Here is a 27,287-nt window from a genome sequence, read left to right on the forward strand (position 1 = left end):
TAAATGTATATCCTTTAAAAATGTCAGTTTTCTTGCTTCAAGGGGAAACGTTTGTATATTATTTGCAGCAGTGCATAAATGCGTCATACAATGAACAAGACGAACTATTATCTTTGAATCTACGAATCAAACTCACTTAAAATGACATCAAGTTCTGGCTCAGTTTTTGTATTGCTGCACGTGGGCAGATACAGATCATATAGATCAGTGAAATCACTCACAGGAACATAAACATCTTCCCTATACTCGACTACGGTATCTCACAGGAGATGAATCAAGTGCATTTCCGCTGTACTCCTATTGGTTGTCACCACATTGCATCACCTCATCTCATTTGCATAGAATGAACATTTCTCAACTTATCGCTGGAGATTAGCAACTCGAACTGAAAAAGCAGCTCTAACTGAAAACGAATAACTTACGGTTGGTTTGTCGTTGCGAGTTGCTGGCAGTGTGAATGGGGCTTAAAGAAGTTTCTGCACAGCCCTACTTATGCAGATATGTTAATTGTGGTTAAATTAATTCTGGTATAAGGCATGTGTTGGAGAGGTAAAGCTGAGGAGAAGCAGGTAACGCAGGCAGGAATGGCAAAGACACAGTACAGATAAAACAGTTAATGATCATTGTCTTTTGAATCTAACCCATTCATCAAAGTGCTGCTTTAGCCCAACAAGACTGTATGTCCGTTTCCTAATGTGCCTTAATATGTCGAAATCTACACTTCCTCATGGGATGAGATCATGATGATGCAGTTTTTGAAGTGGGTATCCTCGGGGCTCCTCAAAATTACCAAAACAAATCATTCCGCAAACAAACAATTAGGCAGTCATGAATTATTTAACAATTGCTAAAACAGCTTACAAAACATGGACTGGGATTTGTGGTGCAATCGCAGAGCTGATGGGAGAAAAGCTCTTCATACAGGCAGCGTGAGGCTGTTGGAGATGCTCCTGGAGGGAATGAGTGAGTGGGAGATGCAGAGAGAACAAGAGCGAGAGACAGAAAAAGAGAGCGAGAACGAGTGGAGGGGAGGGGTATAGCTGTGTAGCTCGGGATCACAGTCGCTGTGGTGCCATACCTCTCACAGACCCGAACGGTCCAGGCCGCGATGATCCAGGAGGAGATGCTGAAGACCAGCAGCACGGTGCCCGGGCAGATGGTCATGAGGGTCTTCATGACGAAGCGTGTGTTGAAGTTGATCTTGTTGAGGGCGCCTATACTGCGTGAGGATGCGTCGGTGAAGAGCTTGCTATGAAGGAGCATGACCCGGCCAATCAGGTAGAGGCGGAGGAACATGGGGATCGAAAGAATGATGTCTACGTCAGCGTCGGCCACAGAGGGCACGTAGGTGAAAGCCAGCCGGGCCGTCCACGTGAACACATACTGGCCTGGTATCGGGTGAATGGCACACACCAGCAGCTCCAGGACAATAAAGAAGATGCGCTCATATGTCATGGCTATCCTCCAGTCATCCGCCCCATTGTCCACCATGAACAGCTGCAGAGAGTAGGTGAAGAACAGGGTGTATTAGCAGAGAAGTTAAGAGGAACTCAGAGTTCCTCTGAAAAACACATATAAGTGGATGCAATGTCAGGCGATGACTTAAAGATGAAGTGTGTCATTTTTTCAACGGTATAACACTTCTTGTTTTCGAACTTAGTATGCAGAGACAACTATAAATTGCAGGTTGATTGATTCAAGAAGTGTTAATAAGAACAAGAAGTGTAATAAGAAATTGTAAAAAAATACAGGCAACATGATGGATTAAGACTTTTGAGTTGTGTCAGACTATTTCATTTTGCCAATTTTAATTTGCATTGCTTACTAAATGCAAAACCTTGTTCAGCCCATAAACTCTTGACAAGGCCAGGGTTATTATTACTGTTAACTAACACTAAAACCATATAAAATCTGTTACTTCAGATAAAATATACATTAACCCCCAGTTTCACAGACAAGGCTTAAGCTAGTCCTAGACTAAAATGCATGTTTGAACTGTTTCAACTGAAAGAAACTTGCTCTGAGATATCTCAAAATATGTCAGTGCAACTGTTTTGTCTCAAGATGCACATCAGTAATATTTTTTTCTAAGACACATTTATAAAATTACTTAAATGCCCTAATTGAACTAAGGCCTAATCCTGGCTTAGCTTAAGCCCTGTCTGTGAAACCGGGCCAAAAGGGGTAGTTCTCCCAAAAGTGAAAATTATCCAATAATTTACTCACCCTCAAGCCATCCTAGGTGTATATGACTTTCTTCTTTCAGTCAAACACAATCGGAGTTATATTAAAGGTGCCATCGAATTGAAAATTGAATTTATCTCGGCATAGTTGAATAACAAGAGTTCAGTACATGGAAATGACATACATTGAGTTTCAAACTCCATTGTTTCCTCCTCCTTATATAAATCTCACTCGTTTAAAAGACCTCAGAAGAACAGGCGAATCTCAACATAACACAGATTGTTATGTAACAGTCGGGCTCATTAATATGTACGCCCCCAATATTTGCATATGCCAGCCCATGATTGAGGCATTGCACAAGGGCAGCCAGTATTAACGTCTGGATCTGTGCACAGCTGAATCATCAGACTAGGTAAGCAAGCAAGGACAACAGCGAAAAATGGCAGATGGAGCAATAATAACTGACATGATCCATGATAACATGATATTTTTAGTGATATTTGTAAATTGTCTTTCTAAATGTTTCGTTAGCATGTTGCTAATGTACTGTTAAATGTGGTTAAAGTTACTGTATTCACGGAGACAAGAGCCGTCGCTATTTTCATTATTAAACACTTGCAGTCTGTATAATGCATAAACACAACTTCATTCTTTATAAATCTCTCCAACAGTGTAGCATTAGCCGTTAGCCACGGAGCACCATCAAACTCATTCAGAATCAAATGTAAACATCAAAATAAATACCATACTTACGTGATTACACATGCTGCATGACGAACACTTTGTAAAGATCCATTTTGAGGGTTATATTAGCTGTGTGAACTTTGTTTATGCAATGATATAGTCGAGAGCTCGGGAAGGGGCGGAGAGCGCGAGCAATTAAAGGGGCCGCAGCCTGAATCGGCGCATTTATAATTATGCCTCAAAATAGGTAGTTAAAAAAATTAATTTAAAAAAATCTATGGGGTATTTTGAGCTGCAACTTCACAGACACATTCAGGGGACACCTTAGACTTATATTACATCTTGTAAAAAAACGTTCGATGGCACCTTTAAAAAATATTCTGGCTCTTCCAAGCTTTATAATGGGAGTGAATAGTAACTGATATTTTGAAGCCCAAAAAAGCACATCCATCCATCATAAAAGTAATCCTTCTAATTAGAAGGATTTCTTTAGAAGATTGAATTAGAAGGATTACTTTTATGATGGATGGATGTGCTTTTTTGGGCTTCAAAATATCGGTTACTATTCACTCCCATTATAAACCTTGGAAGAGCCAGAATATTTTTTTAATGTAACTCCGATTGTGTTCGTCTGAAAGAAGAAAGTCATAAACACCTAGGATGGTTTGAGGGTGAGTAAATCTTGGAATAATTTTTATTTTGGGGTGAACTATCCCTTTAACTGAAATAAAATAATATAAAACATTAAACTTGTTTTATTTCAGCTAGTTGCCAAAATTTCTCATTTTCATTTAGTTTGTACTAAACTTGATGTACTAAAATAACTAAAAGTAAAACTGAAATAAAAATGAATAAAAATATATATAGACATATATAAAAAAATAAAAAAAAAACTATTAAAAATTAACAAAAATTAGCAAAGAAATAATCCCATAACAGTAATAACAAAATGTAGCCATGCTGAAATACCCAGCACAACTGGCTCAACCAATATCATGAATTGGGGGCGGGACTATCTATATGGCCAGCCAATGGCAGATGGGGGGAGAAACCTGCTTGAAAATGTGTTTGAATTCTGCGCAAAAATGACACATTTTCCCTTAAAATTATAATTAACAGATCATTCAAATACAAGACAATCAGCTTTTTATTCTTGATACTCAAAAACTAACCTGTATTTCCCGAGCGTGGTACATTATTATAAGACCAAGCAAAATAACAGTGGAAAGGCTGATAAGGCATTTCAGTGCAAATGAATATGAAGATTCCTGCAGCAAGAGAAACAAAACACACCATTAGTATGAACATACATAACCACACAGTCTTGCAGCTTATGCTAAAGTTATAAAATCATGCTTACTAAATGAAACATTTATGGATTAATAGACGCTGTCTAAACCATCTGCGTCACAATACACTGCATTGCTTCACCCTGGAGGAGTTAATCCCCACTGTGTCAAGAAAAAAAGAATCATATTCCATAATATTCCCCATGGCAACAAATGAACCTCATGCATTTGAGTACCAAAACATCTGATTAAGTTTGATAGTAGGTTTACTCTCTGCATAAACTCCCTATGACATACAGTACATGCACAATCACGCTATGCACGTGGGTGTATTTGATGATCATGTGAATACTTGAACATGTTTTTCGGCACTGTCCTGTCATCTCAGCTCAAATGTGTTGGTGGGAGTGAGGGACTTGTTAGTTGAAATGCTAGTGTTGTACAACAGAATGAGGATTACAGATCATAGAGACTGATAATAAATGGTAAGGTAATGAAGTTCAGTCCATAAATTAGCTTACTTTTTTTTGTTATGGTAGGTGTAAAACTATTCCTCTGTCACAAACAAAAGTGATTTGATTTTTTTGAAAGAAACCAGCTGTATGCAAAGATTCACAAATCAAAATTTTATGTTCTGCCAGTATGAGAAAATGAGGAAAGTGTGCATAATTTATATAACCACAGAAAAGCAATTAAAAGATTCAATTTTAACAGTGAAATTAGACTCCCTTCTCCCTTACCCCTTCTAATTTAACCCCAGGTCCCAGTGGTCCATCTATGAAAAAATTAGGTCTGAAATTGTTATAAATTTCCCGTGTGACAAATTACATAGTAAACTAATTATTGCACCTGTTGGTCACCGGAAGGTTTTTTTCAAAGGTCAGATTCCTAACAAACACATCTAGAGTGCCTTGTTTTCCTGCTGACATTCACATGCCATTGTTCCTCACTTTTCTTTTTTTCTATTTTTCATGCAAGATCAAGACATGTGATAATACGGTTAATTCAGCTGAATGTGACAGTAGCGGTGTAGCAGTTCTCTCCCACAGGGCTAGAAATAGCACAACCATTACAAAATCCACATCTCAAGGGAACTGAGTGGTCACAGTACCAAACACCTCATTTTGTGGACCCTGCATTAAGAATTGCTTTGGGAGTTGTCTGTAACACAGGCCTACCTCAAAGTTTAAAGCATTTCAGCTCTGCATAGCCCTCCGTACTGCTTGTGAAAAAGACTACAAAACAGTAAGGAGGTGAGAAGAGCTACATCCCAGAGTAGATCAATGCGGTTTAGGGGACAAATATTAATGTGATGTCTGTGTGTTCTATGGTCGCTATATATGCCAAAGGTTATGTGGATGACATGAGGAATAGTGGGCTCCAAAAGACTAAGACCACTAGTGAAAATTTTACTATTTTACATTTTAATATTAAGATTTCTTTATTAAAAATTATATTGTCAGCATAATAATTTGCATGAAAATTTAAATTGAAAAATGATCAATGTCTTTTTGTTTTTCCTTTTTGCTTTTTCAGACAGCAGCACTCAAGTTAATCAATTTCACAAATATATGAATATATATTTGAACATATATGAACATATGAATAAATAGTGCAGGAAATTACTTATTTTATATTATATAATTTGTTTATTTTAGATTTGTCTAGATCAGGGCTGGCGAACGTTGGTCCTGGAAAGCTTCAGTCCTGCAGAGTTTAGCTCCAATCCTGATAAAAACTCACCTGCCTGTAGCTTTCTAGCAACCCTTCAGACCATGATTAGCGTGTTTAGGTGTGTTTGATTAGAGTTGGAGCTGAACTCTGCAGGACTGTGGCTCTCCAGGACTGACAATAGCCACCCCGGGTCTAGATCATAAAATTTCTATTTATTTTTAGGTTTAAATTAGATTTTTAGTCCCAGAATTTTACTGTGGTTTCCAACAACAGAGTGTCTGTTTGCACTAAGTGTAAATAGCCTGTCTTGTTGGCAAAGGCCTGGTCTGGTTGGACCACACAAAATTAAAAAAGACACAAGCCACTCAACGTCTGCAGTGGTGTAGGAAGTATGGTGCGTAGAAGTAGCTTTTGCCGAGTTTGAATCCACATTTTGTCGAACTTGCTCTTCTCCCTTTTCCCATCACATATCAGATCATTTATTTTCTTTAAGAATGAAGAAAATATTTGAAAAGTGGAAATAAAGTGTTCCAACAAAAGTTTAATAATAAAGAATTTATTGGGTAGGGGTAGGTGGGGAGGGCTTTATTGTCCCATTAAAGCAGCAACCATTTAATAATTTATGTAGTCTTTTACATTCTATGTTATTACTGCATCCTGTTAATGTACAACAACACTGAGGTGCAAATAGTATCTGCCACTATAGCATCTAACAACTATTTGCACTTATTGCAAAAAAACTGCTACTGTCATATAGTGTAAATAGAATACATCACTATTTTCGCTAAGTGTAAATACCATCTGTTGCTAAGACAATATGCTGCTAATTTCACTTACTGTAAATAGAATATATAGCTATTTTCACTAAGTGTAAATACCATCTATTGCTAAGACAATATGCTGCTAATTTCACTTACTGTAAATAGAATATATCACTATTTTCACTAAGTGTAAATACCATCTATTGCTAAGACAGTATGCTGCTAATTTCACTTACTGTAAATAGAATATATCACTATTTTCACTAAGTGTAAATACCATCTATTGCTAAGACAGTATGCTGCTAATTTCACTTACTGTAAATAGAATATATCACTATTTTCACTAAGTGTAAATACCATCTGTTGCTAAGACAGTATGCTAATTTCACTTACTGTAAATTGAATATATCACTATTTTCACTAAGTGTAAATACCATCTGTTGCTAAGACAGTATGCTAATTTCACTTACTGTAAATTGAATATATCACTATTTTCACTAAGTGTAAATACCATCTGTTGCTAAGACAGTATGCTAATTTCACTTACTGTAAATTGAATATATCACTATTTTCACTAAGTGTAAATACCATCTATTGCTAAGACAATATGCTGCTAATTTCACTTACTGTAAATAGAATATATCGCTATTTTCACTAAGTGTAAATACCATCTATTGCTAAGACAGTATGCTAATTTCACTTACTGTAAATTGAATATATCACTATTTTCACTAGGTGTAAATACCATCTGTTGCTAAGACAGTATGCTAATTTCACTTACTGTAAATTGAATATATCACTATTTTCACTAAGTGTAAATACCATCTATTGCTAAGACAATATGCTGCTAATTTCACTTACTGTAAATAGAATATATCACTATTTTCACTAAGTGTAAATACCATCTATTGCTAAGACAATATGCTGCTAATTTCACTTACTGTAAATAGAATATATCACTATTTTCACTAAGTGTAAATACCATCTATTGCTAAGACAGTATGCTGCTAATTTCACTTACTGTAAATAGAATATATCACTATTTTCACTAAGTGTAAATACCATCTATTGCTAAGACAGTATGCTGCTAATTTCACTTACTGTAAATTGAATATATCACTATTTTCACTAAGTGTAAATACCATCTATTGCTAAGACAATATGCTGCTAATTTCACTTACTGTAAATAGAATATATCACTATTTTCACTAAGTGTAAATACCATCTGTTGCTAAGACAGTATGCTAATTTCACTTACTGTAAATTGAATATATCACTATTTTCACTTAGTGTAAATAGCATCTATTACTAAGAAAATATGCTATTTTCACTTACACCGTGTCTACACCGGATGTGAGCGGCGTGATGCAACGCGACAGAAGACAATAGAACCCATTATAATAATCCTGTGATGTTGTCTACACTGGATGCGGCATGACGCGAGCGACAAATCTCCAAAAGTAAACTGATGCCTCATTCTATTTATGACGTACTGACAGGAAGGACAAATGCTTTGCAACGGGCGCTTTATCACATTCAGTGTAGACAGCTTTTAGCTGTTGCGACGCGGGCGACAACGGTCTCGTCGGGTGTAAACATAGTGTTGGTGTAAATAGAATATATTGCTATTTTCACTTAATGTAAATACCATCTATTGCTAAGAAAATATGCTATTTTCACTTAGTGTAAATAGAATATATCACTATTTTCACTTAACAATTGGATCCCACTGCTCATTATCATGTGCATATTTATTTGAAAAAAACTTGAAAAAAGGAAGCACCTACCTTAGTGTAAACCCCCCAGGACAGTTCAGTCTCTGTTACCATGACAACGATCCCAAACATACCGAATATCAGGGCATAGTCACTAAGCCGCTTGCGCTTCTCAAAAAGTGCCCTCCTGTGGCCCAACTTGTAGCCAATATCTTTATTTTTTTTCTGTGGTGCGTTGCCACTCTCTCGGACCAGGCTCTCATTGGACGCCTTGCTGGGGTCCTCGCCACCTCCCTTGGAGACGACCACTTCCAGGCCGGAGCTGTGAAGAGTCTGGAGAGGCTGGGTCTCAGAGTCATGCTCTGCTAGGTTGCGTCGTGACGCCGCCAGGCTGCCCAGTGGTCTTACCACTCCTCCATTGTACTTGCAGCTGTTCATGGCTATCTGAGGGAGTGAGTGACTGCTCTCGGAGAGGGAGGGCTTGGATCCAGCATGGCTCAGCTTTGTTCGCTCAGCATGTGCCTGTCAGCAAAAATCAAATACAGACAAACAGGTGTCAGCAGCATATACACTGAAACCCAGCATTAATCTACTCTGTTGGCCCTACTCCATGACCAGAGTGTCCCGAGACACATTTCATCAGAAGACCTACTGTAGCATCTTCACACTTCAGTGCATCACAGTGACTAAATGTTAATTGTACAGTAAACGATCCATAAAGTATAAATTGATATACTTTAACATAAATTACCTAATTTTGTAATGAGAAAAATGTGAGGTACGCTAAACGGTCTACTACTCTGACAATATGGATAAAACAAATTAAAAAAAGACAGTATTTCTTTTAGTTCAGCCAGTTTTAGTTCAGGAATACAATGGCAGAAATTACCCACACAGAACAGATGTGCAGCAATCGTGATGGTTTGCGGCTAAATATCCCAATATGGAGAGGTATAATGACGTTTGGATGTTTCACTGTTTGCCTGGAGTGAGGAGTGGGCTTTGTGAAAGCTGTGATACTGGTGTTTTCTCACACTCCTGGATTCATGTGTCTCTCACAGGTGAGCAAGCGGTGGAAAATAAAGTGGAGCTAAAAGTGGAATATACGCAATTAGGCATGTTAAGATCATGCATTTTGTGCTGACGATTAATTGTAATACAAATAGTTGGGATTAACAATTTAACTGTTTTGTTCATGTAAGCCTAATACATTATATTTGTATATTTTAGGCTATTTGGAATCATATAATTACATGTTTTTTTTTAAGTTAAAATATTTCCCTTTTTGTTTAATTGTAATCTTCTTGGTCCTCTTTATATTAAAGGTGCCATCGAACGTTTTTTACAAGATGTAATATAAGTCCAAGGTGTCCCCTGAATGTGTCTGTGAAGTTTCAACTCAAAATACCCCATAGATTTTTTTAAATAATTTTTTTTAACTGCCTATTTTGGGGCATCATTAGAAATGTGCCGATTCAGGCTGCGGCCCCTTTAATTCCTCACGCTCCCCACCCCTGGAGCTCGCGCTTGCCTTAAACAGCATAAACAAAGTTCACACAGCTAATATAACCCTCAAAATGGATCTTTACAAGAAGTTTGTCATGCATGCTGCATGCATACATCGAATTATGTGAGTATAGTATTTATTTGGATGTTTACATTTGATTCTGAATGAGTTTGATAGTGCTCCATGGCTAACGGGCTAAAGCTAACATTACACACTGTTGGAGAGATTTATAAAGAATGAAGTGTTTATGAATTATACCGACTGCAAGTGTTTAAAAATGAAAATAATCTCTTGTCTCCATGAATACAGTAATAAACGATGGTAAATTTAACCACATTTAACAGTACATTAGCAACATGCTAACGAAACAATTTACAAATATCACTAAAAATATCATGTTATCATGGATCATGTCAGTTATTATTGCTCCATCTGCCATTTTTCGCTATTGTTCTTGCTTGCTTACCTAGTCTGATGATTCAGCTGTGCACAGATCCAGACGTTAATACTGGCTGCCCTTGTCTAATGCCTTGAACATGAGCTGGCATATGCAAATATTGGGAGCGTACATATTAATGATCCCGACTGTTACGTAACATTCAGTGTTACGTTGAGATTCGCCTGTTCCTCGGAGGTCTTTTGAACAAATGAGATTTATATAAGAAGGAGGAAACAATGGTGTTTGAGACTCACTGTATGTCATTTCCATGTACTGAACTCTTGTTATTCAACTATGCCAAGATAAATTCAATTTTCAATTCTAGGGCACCTTTAACACTGGAGCCCAGCAAACATATTTGTGTGTGAAACTGTATGGACCAACTTTACACAAATGATGGCATTTCTTTACGTGCTTAAATTTCCCTTATTTCAATGACAAAATGTGACTGAAATTTAAACTGTAAAATTATCATGGTTATCCAACCATCTTATATAATTGTGATTGGATTAAATAACTTATATACTGTATACTTCTTATAAAAGCAATTAGGGCTGCGCTGATATTAAAATTCTGGTCGATATGCTTATTATTTTAAAATTATGACAGATAATAAAAAAAGGATTTTAGCCATTATATACATCATAATTTACAGCTAGAAAATAGATATTCGTGTTGAGATTTGCTAAAGATTACACTTAACCGTATTATTAAATTATTAGCGTTTTTAAAGATAAACTTTAAGTGTGTGTTGGATGATGGCAAATTTAAATGTAAAAATAGAGGAAATGATCATGAACAACTAAATATCCAGTATTGGTCGATCCTGATAAATAATAATAATAATCATTTTAAAAATATACTTGCTCATGTACTGAACATCAGTGCCACAAGTAATTATCACAGAGATTACAACAGAACAAAATATTCTGGTCTTTTCTGTTGCATTGTTTTGGATGCTCTCTACATTCATGAACAAAAGAGAAAAAAAATGGACAAATTTGGTTTCACCACAAATTACTGATGTTGACAACAAATGTGTGTTAGCTGTCATCTCATATTTGCATTGGGTAATCACAATCCAGTCTATTTCCACAGAACCTATTCATTAGCTCTCATTTTCTATCAGTTTAAATGGCTTTTGTAGAAACACTATAAATTCAAAACTCAATCCACACTGAAAACAATGTTTATGTAATTATGATCAAATGAATATGGAATAGATAAGTGTGTCCCTTCCACATACTCTGATTAAAAACAATTAGACTTTTGAGGAATGTAAAAATCTAGACATCATAAACACCATAGATATGTATACGTAGATGCCACATTCGACCACTCCAGACACGTTGATGCGTCCGCCATCTTTGAACGGTCAACACGTTCAAAGATGAGTTTTCCAAGATGCCGCAACATTGTGCAGCCTCTTGTTGTAAAAACTGATGAGATTTAAATTCCCAAAGAAATGGGATTACCTTTCACAGGTGAGAATGTGTTGGTTTGTGTTTGTATGTATTAACTCAATATTACAGATTTTTAAACCAACTTTTTAATGTTGTGTTAGGTAATGCCTTCGTCTTGTTGTATTAAATCCTAAATCATCTGCTTAAGTCTATTGCAGATGTAGATATTCATACATGCATATAACTACAGTTGCAGACAGTCAACTTGCTCTCAAGTGTTTGGACCGTTTTGACCATTCTAATATGACGGACGTCACGTATAGCGGCCCATAGAAGCAGATGATAATGAGGCATCTATGTATATATATATATGTATAACAACTTGGCTTTATATACAACTGCCATATCATTCACTTCTTTCCTGGCTATTCTGAACTTAATACAACACCATTTTCCAAACACCCCATCAGCTAATGCAAGTTTGAGTGTGTCAAATTTTTAATGTCAGTACTATTAATAGGAGGCTCTGAACACAGAAGAGGCCACTTTGAAATTGATGGTATTAAAATCACTGCAACCGGTGCAGCATTAGTGACAGGAGAATATGCCAACAGAATCATCTACCTTTGTATGAAAGCTATAATGCAAAAACTCATCACTAGTAGGCATGTTTTCAAAAAGGACACATTTTGTACTGGAGGACCAAGAGAGGGTACTTGCAGTGCATTATACAAATTCACACCGTTCTCTGTGCTTACATGCATTATGCAATCTTTCAGTGTTTCCTTCTAACGCAAGTGGGACTGACCTGACAAGGTCACATTCAAAAAGAATTCATTATAAACAAAACAATAAAAAACTAGTACAAACTAGTGTGGAACACAAAATGCTAATAATCCACCTAGAAGTTTAGAAACTAAAATCATTTCTTCACTTTAACGATTTCAGGCTTAATCATTTCTGTATCTATATGTTCTTACCAAGAATATTTGCATATTTAAATCTAAAAAACAACTTTCTGACGCCAGCTGAGGTGAAATGTTTTCTCATATTTTCACTTTAAGCAACACCCTGTCTAACACATTTCCTGTTATCACACTGGCAATCTGACCATTAGGTATCACTAGTGAATGAAAAGTAATATTTCCATTTTCACCAGACTCGTGTTTTTTTTGGAAAAGCCTTTAGGGGTCAATTGAGATTAAACTACGCATTTCCTGACTTGATGCTAGACATTATTATATCGCTCAAAAAACAAACAAAACACAAAGAATGTGCCTACCACCCAAAGACGCTGAACGCCTCTGTGATTCTTTTCTGTACGAAGGGCTGTTGTGATTGAATGTCCGTAAAACCTTTAGAGTAAAGTGATCCCATTTAAATTGACCTTTTAGTCACAGAGGAAATGAGGTGGCTAGGAAGATAAAGGAAGAAAGAAAGACTTTAAATGGTTAAAGATAGCCCTTTCCTTGCCCTCTTTCTTACAAATGTCATTCAGACTTACATGGCTTTTTGGAACGACAGCATTAAGCTCGGAGGTGGTAAAACCCTTAATAAACAGGAGAACCTCTATGACACGCTGCTGGAATGAGTTTATTCATTATTCATTATTCTGATATCTCTCTCTTTTTAAATAGGTTAAAGATGTCACAAATAATGCAGAGAATTAACACCAGGCCTGTTTCATTATACACTGTAAAAAAGAATTGTTGGTTTAACTTAAAAAAGTAAGTATCCAGGTTGCCTTAAAATTTTGAGTTCATTGAAATTACAAATTTGAGTTAATACAATGAAGGCGATTGATTTAATCAACAGAAACTCAAAATATTATGTTCTCTGAACCACATTAATTATTGAGGTTGATTTGACAAAAGAAAAAATGTTGTGTTTACAAATCATGAAAAAAGTTTTTTACAGTGTAGATAAAGAGAAGCCATGCCAGTATTGGTGCATAATCATATCAACTGCCAGACAGTTTGATAACAGTAACATTGTGTTAATGTGGAGATAGGACTGATATGACTCTAAATTGTTGATTGTTTTCTTTCATGAAGTCTTTAATTTTTCATCATATAATCTATCAATTAATTATATTAGAGAGGTTTATCAGACGTTTCACATGACATTACTCCAACACCAGAGCAAGGATCACTGAGCAAGCAAAGTGAGACCAGTCAAAAGGAAACTCTACACACTGACAAGAAGGAGGAATGAAAAAGTATTTACAAGTAAACCACAGTTGAATATATATTAAGCCTTTCAGAGCACAATGTCTGTGCTTGTGGAACTGTGGATCACACAAAACCCCAATAGCAAACTACTATTAGGTTTCAGTTTGTGTCACAGGATATTGTAACTGTATATACTTGATCTTAGCCAAAATAGTTTTTGAGCTATTAGCCAGAACAGTGTGGTTGAACAAAATGTTACAAATGCATGGGCAAGTATATCAGCCTACACAAGTAAACAGTTATTTTTTAATAAAGCACACCAGCAAAATGTTATGAATGTTGATTCAAAGTTATTTATGAGAAAAACTTAATAAGCACACAAAAAGCATTATCGAATTCAGTTTAGTTATCAGATTTTTTTTTTTTTTTTAAGAACTATACATGATATCTTCCCTCATTTGTCTATTGGGAAAACTGCCAGTGTGCCTGCAGAGTACAGCTGGACACGTCTTGAGTGAATCACTCAAAGATCAAAGCTTCATTTAATGATACAATTAAATGAAACAGAGCATAAATAAACGGATGTGTGGGACAGATATTAAAGGTAATTTGTTGCAGTCCTTTAGATGAAAAGTAATGGATAGTTTATGTATTCCAAAAGTCCTTTTGTTTGCGTTACCAGAGTAACATGTATCCCATTAACAAAGCCTGTACACAATAGAGCACAGTATTCTGAAGTACTAAAGGTCTCTGACTCCACCCTGCCCGCTATATTCTAGCTCAACTGATAAGACTCTCTGCCTAAATGAATTTCCTTTGACTGTATACTCTCATTAGTATCTTTCCTTTCAACTATCTAGCATCAGATATCAAGAGCTTTTTTTCTTTGAAAAGGTCAGTTTATTTTTCTTCCTTTGTTAGCTTTCTTCCTGTCGTACAAGTGCGTTTAGTCCAGCCTTGAAACTCTGGAAACAGCTCAAAAAAAGTCTGTATTTGGGATGGTTGGCGAACCATTGTCCAACATTTTAGCTAAAGATCCTGCTGTGTAACTTGTTCAGAAAACCCATGTGAAAAAAAGTGATTTAGTTTTCTATATTAAATTTTATATTCTTACAAATCCATCTGGTGAGTGGTGCAGAAATTACAGTTTTTTAAGTGAATTATTAACCACAACGTATAAAGAAGAGAATCTAAACAAATGTTTTCCTGTGTACAAAAGGTGATCATTTGCATTAGAGATACCTGTGATATGGTGTGTTTTAATGAATGGACATCTATGCTTTTCGATGAAGAACAATGATAAAGCCAAGTACTACTGCAGTAAAGGGATTCGTGCTGATTTTGATCTAATTCACGTTTTTAATCACCACATTATTTGTCCATATATTCTGGTATATAGTCTTGGCTACTACCAGCCAAGAAGATAAGCCACTGTGATCGACCTAATAAAAGGTATTTCAGGACCTGAGAGAGAGCATGAAGCAGAATGGAGACATGAATGGAGCCTCGGTGAGTGGCATCAGATAACAGGGTCAGAAAAATAAATGGAGCCCTGGGAGCTGTTCGAGTCTTTTGAATGATCTGCAGATGAAGGCACTGGCACGGCAAATAATGAGGGCATCATTTGGGCACGCTGTAAAAGTGGCACAGATTCATATAACACAGATATCTGCAGTAGTCTAAATTTGTTTAAATTCAGAACATTTTAAGAAAGATTCAAGATTCAAAAGCAAAAACAAAATGGGTAAAACATAATTGAGTTATGAGTGAAATTGGATCCATTTTAATTCTGCACATGCAAAGAAAGATTTAAGATTCAAAAGCAAAAATTAAGTAACTGAGTAAATCATAATTGAGTTATGAGTGAAACTGGATTTCATTTTAGACTACGTTCTGTCCTGTGGCAGATGGGTGCTCAAACTCAGAGGAAAAACAAAGAGTGAAAATTGATATCAATTCCATCAAAATTCAACCACAAAACCTTTTTTTCTACAGTGCTGGATTACTTACTGCGTTGTTGTGCCTTTGTATGGCTGTAAGGATTAACTGAAAATATATTTTAAGAGTTTAAAGACTTCAATTCATTTGTTGCATTTTAAATGCCAATATGATTGTCCAACCTTTGCATAGTTAATTTTTTTTCCATTTGAATTACCATATTTAACTACATTTACAAATTTACACTGCATGAAGACCCTTCACAAGAAGAGAAATTTCAAGTTTTTATATGCACTATGCTGTCAAATTTAACAAACGTCTGTGTGCGTGTGTGTGTGAGAGAGAGAAAGAGAGAGAGATTTGAAAGGCACAGGGTTTTTATGTCCTCGTGAGTGTATGCATGAGATGCAGTGTGCTTGATGTCATCATGTTGATATGCTGCTTACGAATACATGTTTTAGCAAATCAAATTAGCCGACTCAAAAGCTTAACCTCACGATTATTCGTTTAAGAGCAGCAAAAGAACAACAACAACAACATACATACATACATACATACATACATACAACAGGCGTGGTCGCGTTATAACGCAGCGTATTCTATATGAGTTGCATATTGAAAGCTGTGCTGGTGCCCATACATAAACAACCTACCTTGTATTTGCCTGCTCGATTTTTCCTTTCCTCCTTGTCGTGGGGCTCTGGCCACAGTTGACTGCTGGAGCCGTACGGGGGGCTGCTGTTTTCACTACTAGACACCGACGAGTTTCTCTCTAGCGCGCGCTCGCATGGATACGGCTGACAGAGTGCGATTTCCCCCTCCTGGTACCTGCCGTCTTGGTCACTCTGCTGCCGCTGGAGGCTGTGTTCCTGCGCGCGAGCCTGCTGATGCTGATGCTGCAACAGCAGCGCCTGCTGGTCTCTGCACACTTGCCCCGATCTGCTGATGCAGTAGTTGATGGGTAAGCTGCTGCCCAACAGTAACTGAGCCTGAGGCTCAATTAATTGCTTCTCCTTCTCGGCTTCCTCGCGTGCATTTATCTGTCCTTGGCCAGAGTTTGGCAAGAGTAGCTCAAAGGAGGGGTCCCTTTGTTGATTATAACAAGGTTGCTGCAGCAACTGGTTTTGGTCTCGACGCCCCCCCTCCCCGACGCCACGCTGTACAATTTCTTGTTTGTAATTAGCACTCTTTTGGCGCGTATCCCGCGTATAAGAAATGTGCGAAGGCAGAGGCGGCGGCAGCAGATCAGATGGGGAGGGCTGCGGGGAAACGGAAGATGTGTGCTGAGGAGAATGGCTGCTCTGCGAGAGCCCCTCAGAATGACACTGATAGCCAGATGAGGCCCCTGGAAACGGATGCGGCTGGTTGTCGTAAGACTGACGGTCACTGTGCGCTCCCGGTGCGAGGCTGCAGCGGCCGGTCAAAGGCAGGCACTCGCCGTTCCTGGTGCCGCGGTCCGGACAAGACTGTACATGTCGGCTGTGATGTGAGGAGGTGGATCGCTCCTTTATCGATGGCGGTGGGGGCGGCAGACTAAAGAGCGGGGCGACTGGACGAGATCCTTCCTTCTCACTGTCACGAGCGTCCGCGTCGTTGGTTTGCTGCTGGTGGACAGCTCCCGCGTGCCGATGCCGCATCCCCTCAATATCCGCGTCTTGTTGTGGTTGCTCCTTTGCCTTGTAAAGCACCGACACCCATTCATTGCGATGTGCCCCAAAAGAACCGATCTGCCTTGTCTCATTGGTGGGCTTGAGCAAGACCTGCCTCGTGATGTCATCGCTGGGATGAACACCGCCCTCGTGTGAAAACCGCTTTATGTTTACAGTTGATAAGATTAAACCTGAGATGTGAATTAGGTATTAGCAAGGTCATGCACGCGGCGAAAGCCGAATGTCTCGGCGGGATTTGCCACTGCATGATAGTATTAAAAATGAAAAAGAACATCACTTCACGTGACAGGTGCACCGCTGTTATAAAATTGGTTAATGTTATGGCGTAAAGCCTATGTCCAAACCTGCGCGTACATATAAAATGATAACCGAGTGTTGAGTGTAAGACAATAGTTAAGCAAAATCTGACGAGCATATTTAGTCAGGACGATGAGTCGAGTCTGATATGGCTTTCATAAGGGTTCGAATTATCATGACGTTTTAATAGATAACGATTTATAAATAGATAAATATGAATCGTGAGACATAATCTGCAAGTCAGTTTAGAGAACAAACCCAAAAGGACAATTTGCTCACAGATCAGAAAGAGTATTCGCCTACAAAAATATTCCTTGAAAAGTATAGCTAAAAAATATAAAAATTAGTATATTAACTATAGAAATGTCAATTAATTATTCATTATTTAAGACTGTATTCATTCACTATCCCCAAATTCCCTGATATTTCCAGGTTTTCCATGACTGTCAGCTCTGTTATATAACAGTATACGTTCTATAAACAAAGAGTAACCTATGTTTTAGACAAAAATAGTACACTAGAAGAATAAATTCTACCATAAAAGACAACACTTGTGCTTTGACTTCCTTCTCTCCAATCTCTGTTCACTACTCTACACTAGCCTACTCACAAATAGTCTAGTCTAGGTCGTCTAGAATGCCATAAACACACAAAAGCAGATTAAATCAGTGAAACTACCCAGTGCTGTTATTCCAAATCAACCAAATTTGGGACCACACTGACTATTGTATAATGTGGAATAAATAATACTTGAAAAACACAAGGACGACTAATAAAGAATGGGTCTTCCGTTTGCTCCGATATTTATGCTCCTTGACTGACCCACACTTATCAGAAACAGTGGTTTATTCTGGAAAAATATATAAATAATATATTGTTGTCAAGCTGATAGTTTTTCAGTATAGCATAAGATGATGTGTATTCCAATACCAAAATACATTAAGGCATATCAAAAAAAATGGACACTGGAGAAATTACGAAGAGGTTTTTGTCAGATTCACTCTTGTCATCATATCCCACAGCAACATTTTTTTTTACATACGTGTTGTTAAACATTTCAATAACTGCAGACAAACAGTTGTCAAAGAGAAAAAAATATTGTAATTTTGTATCTTTGAATAAATTCTCCACCTACACACCCTAGCTTGTGCAATAGGAGGTCTCAGATTAATTTTCAATCCTCAATCACTGAATTCCACTTCATCCAATTTCTGTGTAATAGACATCTACATTTTGTATGTTAGAGATAAAAGACTTCAAGCATTTGTGAATGCCTAGGTATAAATAACTTTCCTCATTAATATCAATGATAGTTTACTGAGGACACCCATTATGCTGGATGATAATGAGAATGGAGATGAGTGTTGGAAAGAATGAGCATAAAGATGCTCTCTTTGGTCCAGGAATAGATCACAACCATGAGAGCTGCGGATCAGGTTTTACTTACATTGTGAGGACCAAACGTCTCAACAAAGAAACCTGAAATCACCTACAATCACAGGAAAACTGTCATCCCATGGAAAACAGCTTAAATACAACGATATATATTAAATAGCTTTATACATATTAAGATCTATAAATATGAAAAGATCTGTTTGAGGTTTAAGTTTGTGGAACAGATTCAAAAGAAATCAGATGTAATGGAAAGCCCAATAAAGTGCTTTAACATGGCTGATATAGCAGACAGGCATCTGCCTTTACCAAAGAAACCCTGAGAAATCAGGCTAAATTACTATGTGAATTAATAAATTGATGACTGAATGAATAATGACAGAGCATTTTCAGAAACTCATCAAACTATAAAATGAGAAATTGATCTTGAAACATCATCATGTTTTTAATCTTTGAATCTTCTGAGTAAAAACAAAACTTTCCAAATCCCATTATTTACAGCCTTTTAGTCATGTTGGCAGATGGCAAAAGATATGCCTGGTAAATGTCAAGGCATTTTGCAAATCATATCCATCATTTTTGCATAATATTCTCATGCACCATTATTGTATTAAGAGTAAACGTACAGTGTTACACACAATGCTATCAAACATGTCAGTAAAATACAGCTGTGTATAGTTTTGTATAGTATTTTAGTAAAATATCAATAGAGAAGAATTTATCAGTGAGGGTCAATTTACTATAGTGCATCTTAAAATGAAGTACGATAGCCTGCTTGCATGAAAAAGTAACCTGAATCTCACACACACACGTAATGATTCAAATGCCTTTAATTTGAAAAAGAAAAAAGAGTTTGCAATGGACGGTATACGCACAATTCGAAAGCAGCATACAGTCCCTCACGTCTGATTGACAGAGACATTATCTCTGAAACACGCATCACATTGCAATACATTCTATGGAATGTTATGACAATGATCCAACAAATCAGCTCTTTCACATGCAAGGTTATTTTGAGGGGAAATGAAGGACCAGAACTGAGCTGACAAGAGTCGTGATCCACAAAGATTATAATAAATGCCTAGTGGGAGAGGACGAGTACCAGACTTGATGCACCAGACATGCTTGCTTTTTAAAACAGAAATTACACTGAATTTGCTCAAGCACATATTCAAATGGTACATTTTATGCCAATTTTTTTAATAAAAGAAAGAAATCTAATGAGTTGAAAGATTTGTTTGTTAAAAATAGATGGCCTTGATATAGTATTTGCATAGCTTGAATCATTTAGGACCCTTTCAGCCTAGATCTATCACTCACACTGGTTATGAAATGTTTATTATTATTATTCATTTACTATTTTTTTCTCTTTTTGCTTATTTATTAATGTTGCAGTTGTCACGAACAATGAGGAGAGAATATTTTCATAAAGATCAGCTTGCTACTCTACGTAAAATAGATTTAGTTATTAATGGCACTAGTCAAAAAAACAAAAACAAAATAAGACCTGACTTGGAAAGAGAGAAAAAACACAAACAATACCAACAGAAAAATAAAACAGCATTATAAGAAAAAAAAAACCTTGCCAAATAAGCAAACATGCAAAGGCACCTGGGTTTATGGAGGGGTGGAGGGTGTCACATTTTTTTTTCATCTTCTCTGACAAAGGTTGTCTGTATAAATGAAAGGGCAACATGAAGATAGGTCAGAATAAATCATCACAAAGATATGCTTCAAAGGCCTTGAGAAACCTTCTTTCATCACCTCTGGTCTGCCATTTTAAGGCTAACACTAACAGAGGGAACCACATGAAATACCAAATGTGAGGCAGTAAGCTGTGGCATTAAAACTTAAATGTCCAGTAAGTTACTGAATCTCCACTTTCTTACCTTCCACTTTACACATCTTCATACGGATCCATTTGAACGCTCCTGACTATGACATCAGCCCAATAAATAAAATAATATAAAAACATATATATAATCAGGTTCAAAATAAGAAACACACGTAGTTTCCCCGAATAAAAAAGGAAGTCCACACCGACACAATTCCTCGTTGTGAACGTTGTCCTCGGTCTAGTGACGGGCATGCCCTCCAGCGCGTGAATATGCATGCGACCGATGGCGCGAGCACTCTCCGTGTTTCCCCTTCACTTTCATCTTCAGATGTTGAACGTTTACATCTTGAAAAGCATCTCAAAACGGAATATAATAAAGAACACTTCCACCGCAGTTAGTTAGGCTATACACGTCGTGACTAATTGAGGGGGGAAAGCAAAAAAATCCACGCGAACGTGTGTTTCACGTGCAGCACAGAAAATTGGTTCCAAGACCTAGACTGGGACCGTCACGCCGTAGTATTGATCGAGGATCGTGAAAGGAGGGTTATATGACCTTGTGACGTGTTGTAAATTGATGGGGGGATCCCTGTTCTATTTTTAGAGCTTGGTTGTTGAGAGACTAGCGGGGGTGGATGAATAGGGTGGGGGCTCGGGGGTTCCCATGCACGCACAAACCGCAGCAAAATTGATCTTAAAATAATGTTCCTGCAGCATTCGAAATAAAGGGATTCTTACATAGCATCACTGGAGACACCATTTTGCCGTTCTCTTATATGGTCTATTGTTGCTTTCACATATAAATGAATGGTGCTAAATAAATAACAAATGCATTTTAACATGTTTCAGCTATAGTAGCATGTTTAATGAAAGCAAATATATTTTATCAAAGATATTAGAATTTAGACCTGGGATATGTTAATTTTATTGAATTTATCCCATTTTTTGAGTATCATTAGGAGTCATTATAATATGAATCTGTGCTGATACAACCTTAAAGCTTTATACACACTGCTGCTGTCGGACTCTGTATTGTGCATATACTGCTGAGCCGAATATGGGCAGTGCAGGAGTGTGCATGTGTGTTTGGAAACAAGCTCTACATCTCAGAAGGACGGACATCTTGCATTTGTTTGCAGCTTGACAGAGAATTAAGCTACTTTTTAATCTGGAGGCAGCATGGGACATCTGTAGAGTAATGCTGTCAATAATTTCTGCTTATTTCAATTATCTCTTGATTGTCACTCTTAATGAATTTGTAGGTTTAGTCATGCAAAAAAAAAAAAAGGAAGAAGAAGAGGAATGCATTTCAGACCAATATTACACATCACAATTGTAGACTATATGGTGCAAGGTGCATCAGTGTCAAGAATAAAGCACAACACTTTTTTTAAAATTATCTTTAAGAGCATTAGGAACGTTTGTGCACCATGTTTGCCTATAGGGGCCAATATTTGACATGAGAAGCCTTCCTTTGTTTGTGTTAATCAGCTTCAAAGTGACTTTTTTACCAAAGAGGGTGCAAATATAAGGGGAATCAGCAGGGTGCCACTGTCTAATGAGGCTGGGAATAAAACTGAAGTGGGCAGGTACTTTTTTTAGTGTCATGGTTGGTGTTCTTTTCTTGTGTGGAATTTACCCTCATTCACCTTCACATAAATCCTCGTCATCAATAATGTACTCTCATTTTTGGAGTGAAATCTGCTTTCACACAAGATTAAGTGAATGTACTCTGCATGAATTTATGATGTTCTATAAGCCCTGTTCATGACTTTCACAGCTCACCTGAAGGAGAATTAGAGTCTTAAAATTCACCTCACTGGAGTGGAAGGCTTTCAAGATGTCATCTGATGTCATCAATGTCTTTTCATTATCTATGGACAGACATCCTGTTTTACTATTGTAGACCTTCCATGCAGTAACAATTTAAAAATACACCCCAAAAAAATGAAATTTTCATTTACTCACCTTCATGAATGAATGAATGAATGAACAAATGAAGCATATAGCGCCTTATTATGTACCATTATTACAATCATATCAGGGGTCTCTCACAGGTGAAAAAAGTACACTTCCATAATGTACTTAAAGTGCTCTATTTTTGCGCACTAATTTTGTACAAAGAATTCTTCTTTTGGACTTCTTAAGATAATCTTACGAACATCTAAGCGTACTCAACTGTGCTATTTTGAAACACCATGAATATGAAACTAATGTGTGCTTTTAACATACTATCTCTGTATTAAAAATGTATTTGTTGTAGGACACTTGAAGCCATCTTTCATACGCTGCATTCACACAGGGCACTGGTGTTAACGCTTCTCATTTACTTTGAATGGGTGACATCATGCGTTGCTGATCAGAATTGTGGGATCCATCGCATTGCTTCACTCGCACTGCAAGCAGCAGAAGTTGAAGATTTCTCAACTTTTCAAGTGCCAACGCAAGCGTCATCCAATCAGATCGCCCTATGCAAATACCCCAGAGCAGTCGCTAGCAAATTGCGTTCATGCAACACTGGAAAGTAATGTGACTGGCTGTTATCACTATAACGGTCGCGTCAACACAAGCTTCAGACACGCCCTTTGTCAAGCGTTGACGCTGAAGCCCTGTGTGACGGCCCGTCATACACTCTGTGGCACACCCTTTTATAAAGTTAGATTTGAAGGGCTCTACAGCGCACCCCTTTTCACCTACAGTAACTAAGCTTCATACATTTATAGATCTCATTGGGCCAAACAGCTTTTGCACTCATATCATACGCCAGCCCAACAGGAAGTCAGCTATTATGGGTTGTTTGAAGAACGCATGTTCTGGAATTTGATATACCCCTAGGGGAACCGATCGCCACCAAACTCCAGCGATTTTTGACATCTCAAACAGTTTTTCCATGCCAAAGCAATGAATTTATGGTGAAAAAAGGTAAACATTAAGTATGTTACAGCTTCTGCACACATTGACTGATTTTGATGAAAGATCAGCTGTGTGTTCATTGTAGCAGGCCAATCACATGGATGTGATTCAAAGCCATAGCGACACAAACTGGAAGCAGGAAGTGTGTCAATTTCAAAATGCTTTGAAATAGCCCTCTTATTATTACCCAATAATGTCAAGGCACTGCAGATGTACACCTGTGAAAGTATTCTTGATATCCTGAATACTGTTGTCATGGCAACACATCAAACTTTAATATTCTTTTAACTTTTATATTTTTTTGAGGCTCTTAAGATGCTTCAAATTCCATGAAACTCAACACACATCATTAAAACTTTAATAATGAGCATGTAGAAGAGGCTCAGTAGCGCCACCTTTTGACTAAAATGGGGGGTTAGTTTTACCTACAGCCACCAAACTCAGTACATAATGTATATTGTTCTCATCGAGCCGGTCAACTTTCTAATTTACAGTCACTAGCTCCGACCAACAGGAAGTAAGCTATTTTTGTTTGAATGTGGATTTTTTGAATCAAGCTCTGAGTTTTTCACTACTGCTGCATACAAAGGGCTTAATTCGATTAACACCAAACTTTCTCAACATGATGCCAATATACTGAAGATGCTACATTGTGAATGGGTATTGGATATCTTGAACAGTCTTGCCATGGCGAGGAACTAAATCTAATGACAAAAGGGGAAACTGAAGAGTCTCATATCTTCTAAATAAAAAATTACACACCATTTATTTCTATATAAAATAATACAAATAAACGTAAACATTTTTTTTAGAATTAATACATTATGTGTAATTTCATTTAAAGCACATTTAAAAACAACCATAGGTTGACCAAAGGGCTATACATAAAGTTAAAAAAAAAAAACAAATAAACAAAATATACAAAATTACAAAAACAATACAATAAAACTATTAGAATGAACTTTTAACCCACCATAATTTGTTTAAATAAGTAAGATTTTGATGGTTTAGAGTTTAACCCATTCATTGCTATATGCTTTTGCCTGCATTAATGGATAAGAAATCCCTTAAGCCATCTCTTTTTTTTCCAGTTTCAATAACAAAATAAAGGCATAGAACCATCTTATTTGTAGTGCACTGACAACATAGTTTTATATAATTAGTTTAATAATAAGGTTAATAATAAGGTATAAACCTTAAGATAAATACTTATGGACTTACAAAATTTTGAGCTGCAATTGATAACTTCACAATCATTTGTGACCCTGGATCACAAAACCAGTCATAAGTTGCTTGGGTATATTTGTAGCAATAGCCAACAATATCAATTGTATGGGTCAAAATTATCAATTTTTCTTTTATGCCAAAAATCATAAATCATAATCAAATTAGGATATTAAGTAAAGATCATGTTCCATGAAGATATTTTGTAAATTTCCTACCATAAATATATCAATTTATTTTTGTGAGTGGATATGCATTGCTAAGGACTTCATTTGGACAACTTTAAAGGCAATTTTCTCAATATTTAGATTTGTTTGCAGAGTTGTATCTCGGCCAAATATTGTCCTATTCTATCAAACCATTGAATTTCAATTCACATCAATTGAAAGCTTATTTATTCAACTTTCAGGTGATGTATAAATCTCAATTTCAAAAAAATTTACCTTTATAACTGGTTTTGTGGACCAGGGTCATGACATGAAATTCATCTAAATTTAACTGATCTCACGGATGTGGCTGTTTTGGTTCATGGTCATAGCTGCTTGCAGCTTCTTTTTTTTATATTACAGAAAAAATATTTACCCCTGGCAGCAGTCGGAAGAATCATCAGGTTTTAGCTGATGAAATAAAATTCAGCACTGTACCGCAGTAGCTTACTGCACTAATCTATAACATATGCATGCAAGACAGCATCCAATTAATATTAATGGTTTGTGTTCTCTTGATTGCTGAGAGGGACCACACGTTGTGATCAAGTCTCAGTGGTGAAGCAGAGCCTATTAAGAGATCTCCTGCGAGGACATTCCTCACAGTGTGTGCACTATATAATTGCAAGTAGTGCTTGTCAGGGTGTCAGGCAGTGAGCCAGTTTGTGTATACAATCAAAAAATCTTTGTTGAATTCAATGAGCTGCATTTTCTGCATTAAATAGCAGCAATTTAAACGGGGCTCAGCACAGTTAAGCATTCTGCTTGTTCTCTGAGTAGCTACTGAGGGAATACATGCGTGAAACAGGGATCTCTGGTGCTCTGGTGTTTAACACAGTCGCTTCTGATGCACAAACGTTGCAGCGGCCTGTAATGGTGTTGCAGCTCAGCACCACTGCAGTACACCTCCACTGCATCCTTAATTATGCATGGCAGCTGTAGTGAGAACACCCACTCACTCACAAGGGAAGTGCAGGGGCAGGAAAGCAGATAAGAGGAGTGTAGAGTGGGAGTGGGTGAAGTCTGTTTGTGCTGCTGATGGGATGTAGGATTTGGAAAAACAGAGACCAAATAGGCTGATAAACTGAAATCAAGTTTTCACAATATGTCCTCTTTCTTTAAAGGGTTAGTTCACCCAAAAATGAAAATTCTGTCATTAATTACTCACCCTCATGTCATTCCAGTCGTTCCAAGACCTTTGTTCATCTTTGGAACACAAATTAAGATATTTTTGATAAAATCCAATGGCTCAGTGAGGCCTGCATTGACAGCAAGTTAAGTTAGACTTTCAAACACCCAGAAAGCTACTAAAGACATATTTAAAACAGTTCATGTGACTACAGTGGTTCAACCTTAATATTATGAAGCGACGAGAATAGTTTTTGTGCGCCAACAAAATAAAATAACGAAAATATCTAGTGAAGGGAGATTACAAAACAATGCTTTATGAAGCTTCAAAGCTTTACAAATCTTTTGTTTTGAATCAGTGGTTCGGAGCACCAAAGTCACGTGAACCATTTAAATTTCGAAACACGTATGACATAACGAAGCCTCGTTTACTGAAATCACGTGACTTTGGCAGTTTGAGATCGTTTGATACATGCTCCGAACCACTGATTCAAAACAAAAGATTCGTAAAGCTTCGAAGCTTCATGAAGCAGTGTTTTGAAATCTCCCTTCACTAGATATTGTTGAATAAACTTATTTTGGCACACAAAAAAGTATTCTCGTCACTTCATAACATTAAGGTTGAACCACTGTAGTCACATGAACTGTTTTAAATATGTCTTTGGTAGCTTTCTGGGCATTTGAAAGTGTAAATTAACTTGCTGTCAATGCAGGCCTCACTGAACCATCGGATTTGAGCAAAAATATCTTAATTTGTGTTCTGAAGATGAACGAAGGTCTTACGGGTGTAGAACGACACAAGGGTGAGTAATAAATGACAGAATTTTCATTTTTGGATGAACTAACCCTTTGATA

At 37.0% G+C, this 27,287-nt stretch overlaps 1 protein-coding gene across 10 annotated transcripts in view; it reads right to left on the reverse strand.

The window, feature by feature from the left end:
* kcnn1a (potassium intermediate/small conductance calcium-activated channel, subfamily N, member 1a) overlaps positions 1–27,287 on the reverse strand; it is a 43,266-nt gene that overhangs the window by 14,097 nt on the left and 1,882 nt on the right. For 5 of the 10 annotated variants that reach the window (XR_007180826.1, XR_007180827.1, XM_048163347.1 and 2 more), the window contains exons 1-4: positions 16,419–18,860; positions 8,380–8,829; positions 4,041–4,136; positions 1,079–1,497 (exon numbers count right to left, since the gene is read on the reverse strand). Coding sequence is in view for 8 of the 10 variants with exons in the window: in XM_048163347.1 (XP_048019304.1) it covers positions 1,079–1,497; positions 4,041–4,136; positions 8,380–8,829; positions 16,419–17,402 (1,949 nt within the window). In the remaining 2 variants the exon portion in view is untranslated. Of the gene's footprint in view, positions 1–1,078; positions 1,498–4,040; positions 4,137–8,379; positions 8,830–16,418; positions 18,861–20,735; positions 20,798–21,013; positions 21,739–27,287 lie in introns of those variants that run through there. The other 5 variants (XM_048163346.1, XM_048163345.1, XM_048163352.1 and 2 more) reach the window with 3 other exon arrangements.

This window comes from Megalobrama amblycephala, linkage group LG17, assembly GCF_018812025.1.
Source record: "Megalobrama amblycephala isolate DHTTF-2021 linkage group LG17, ASM1881202v1, whole genome shotgun sequence".
In the NCBI taxonomy this organism is placed as follows: Eukaryota; Metazoa; Chordata; class Actinopteri; order Cypriniformes; family Xenocyprididae; genus Megalobrama; species Megalobrama amblycephala.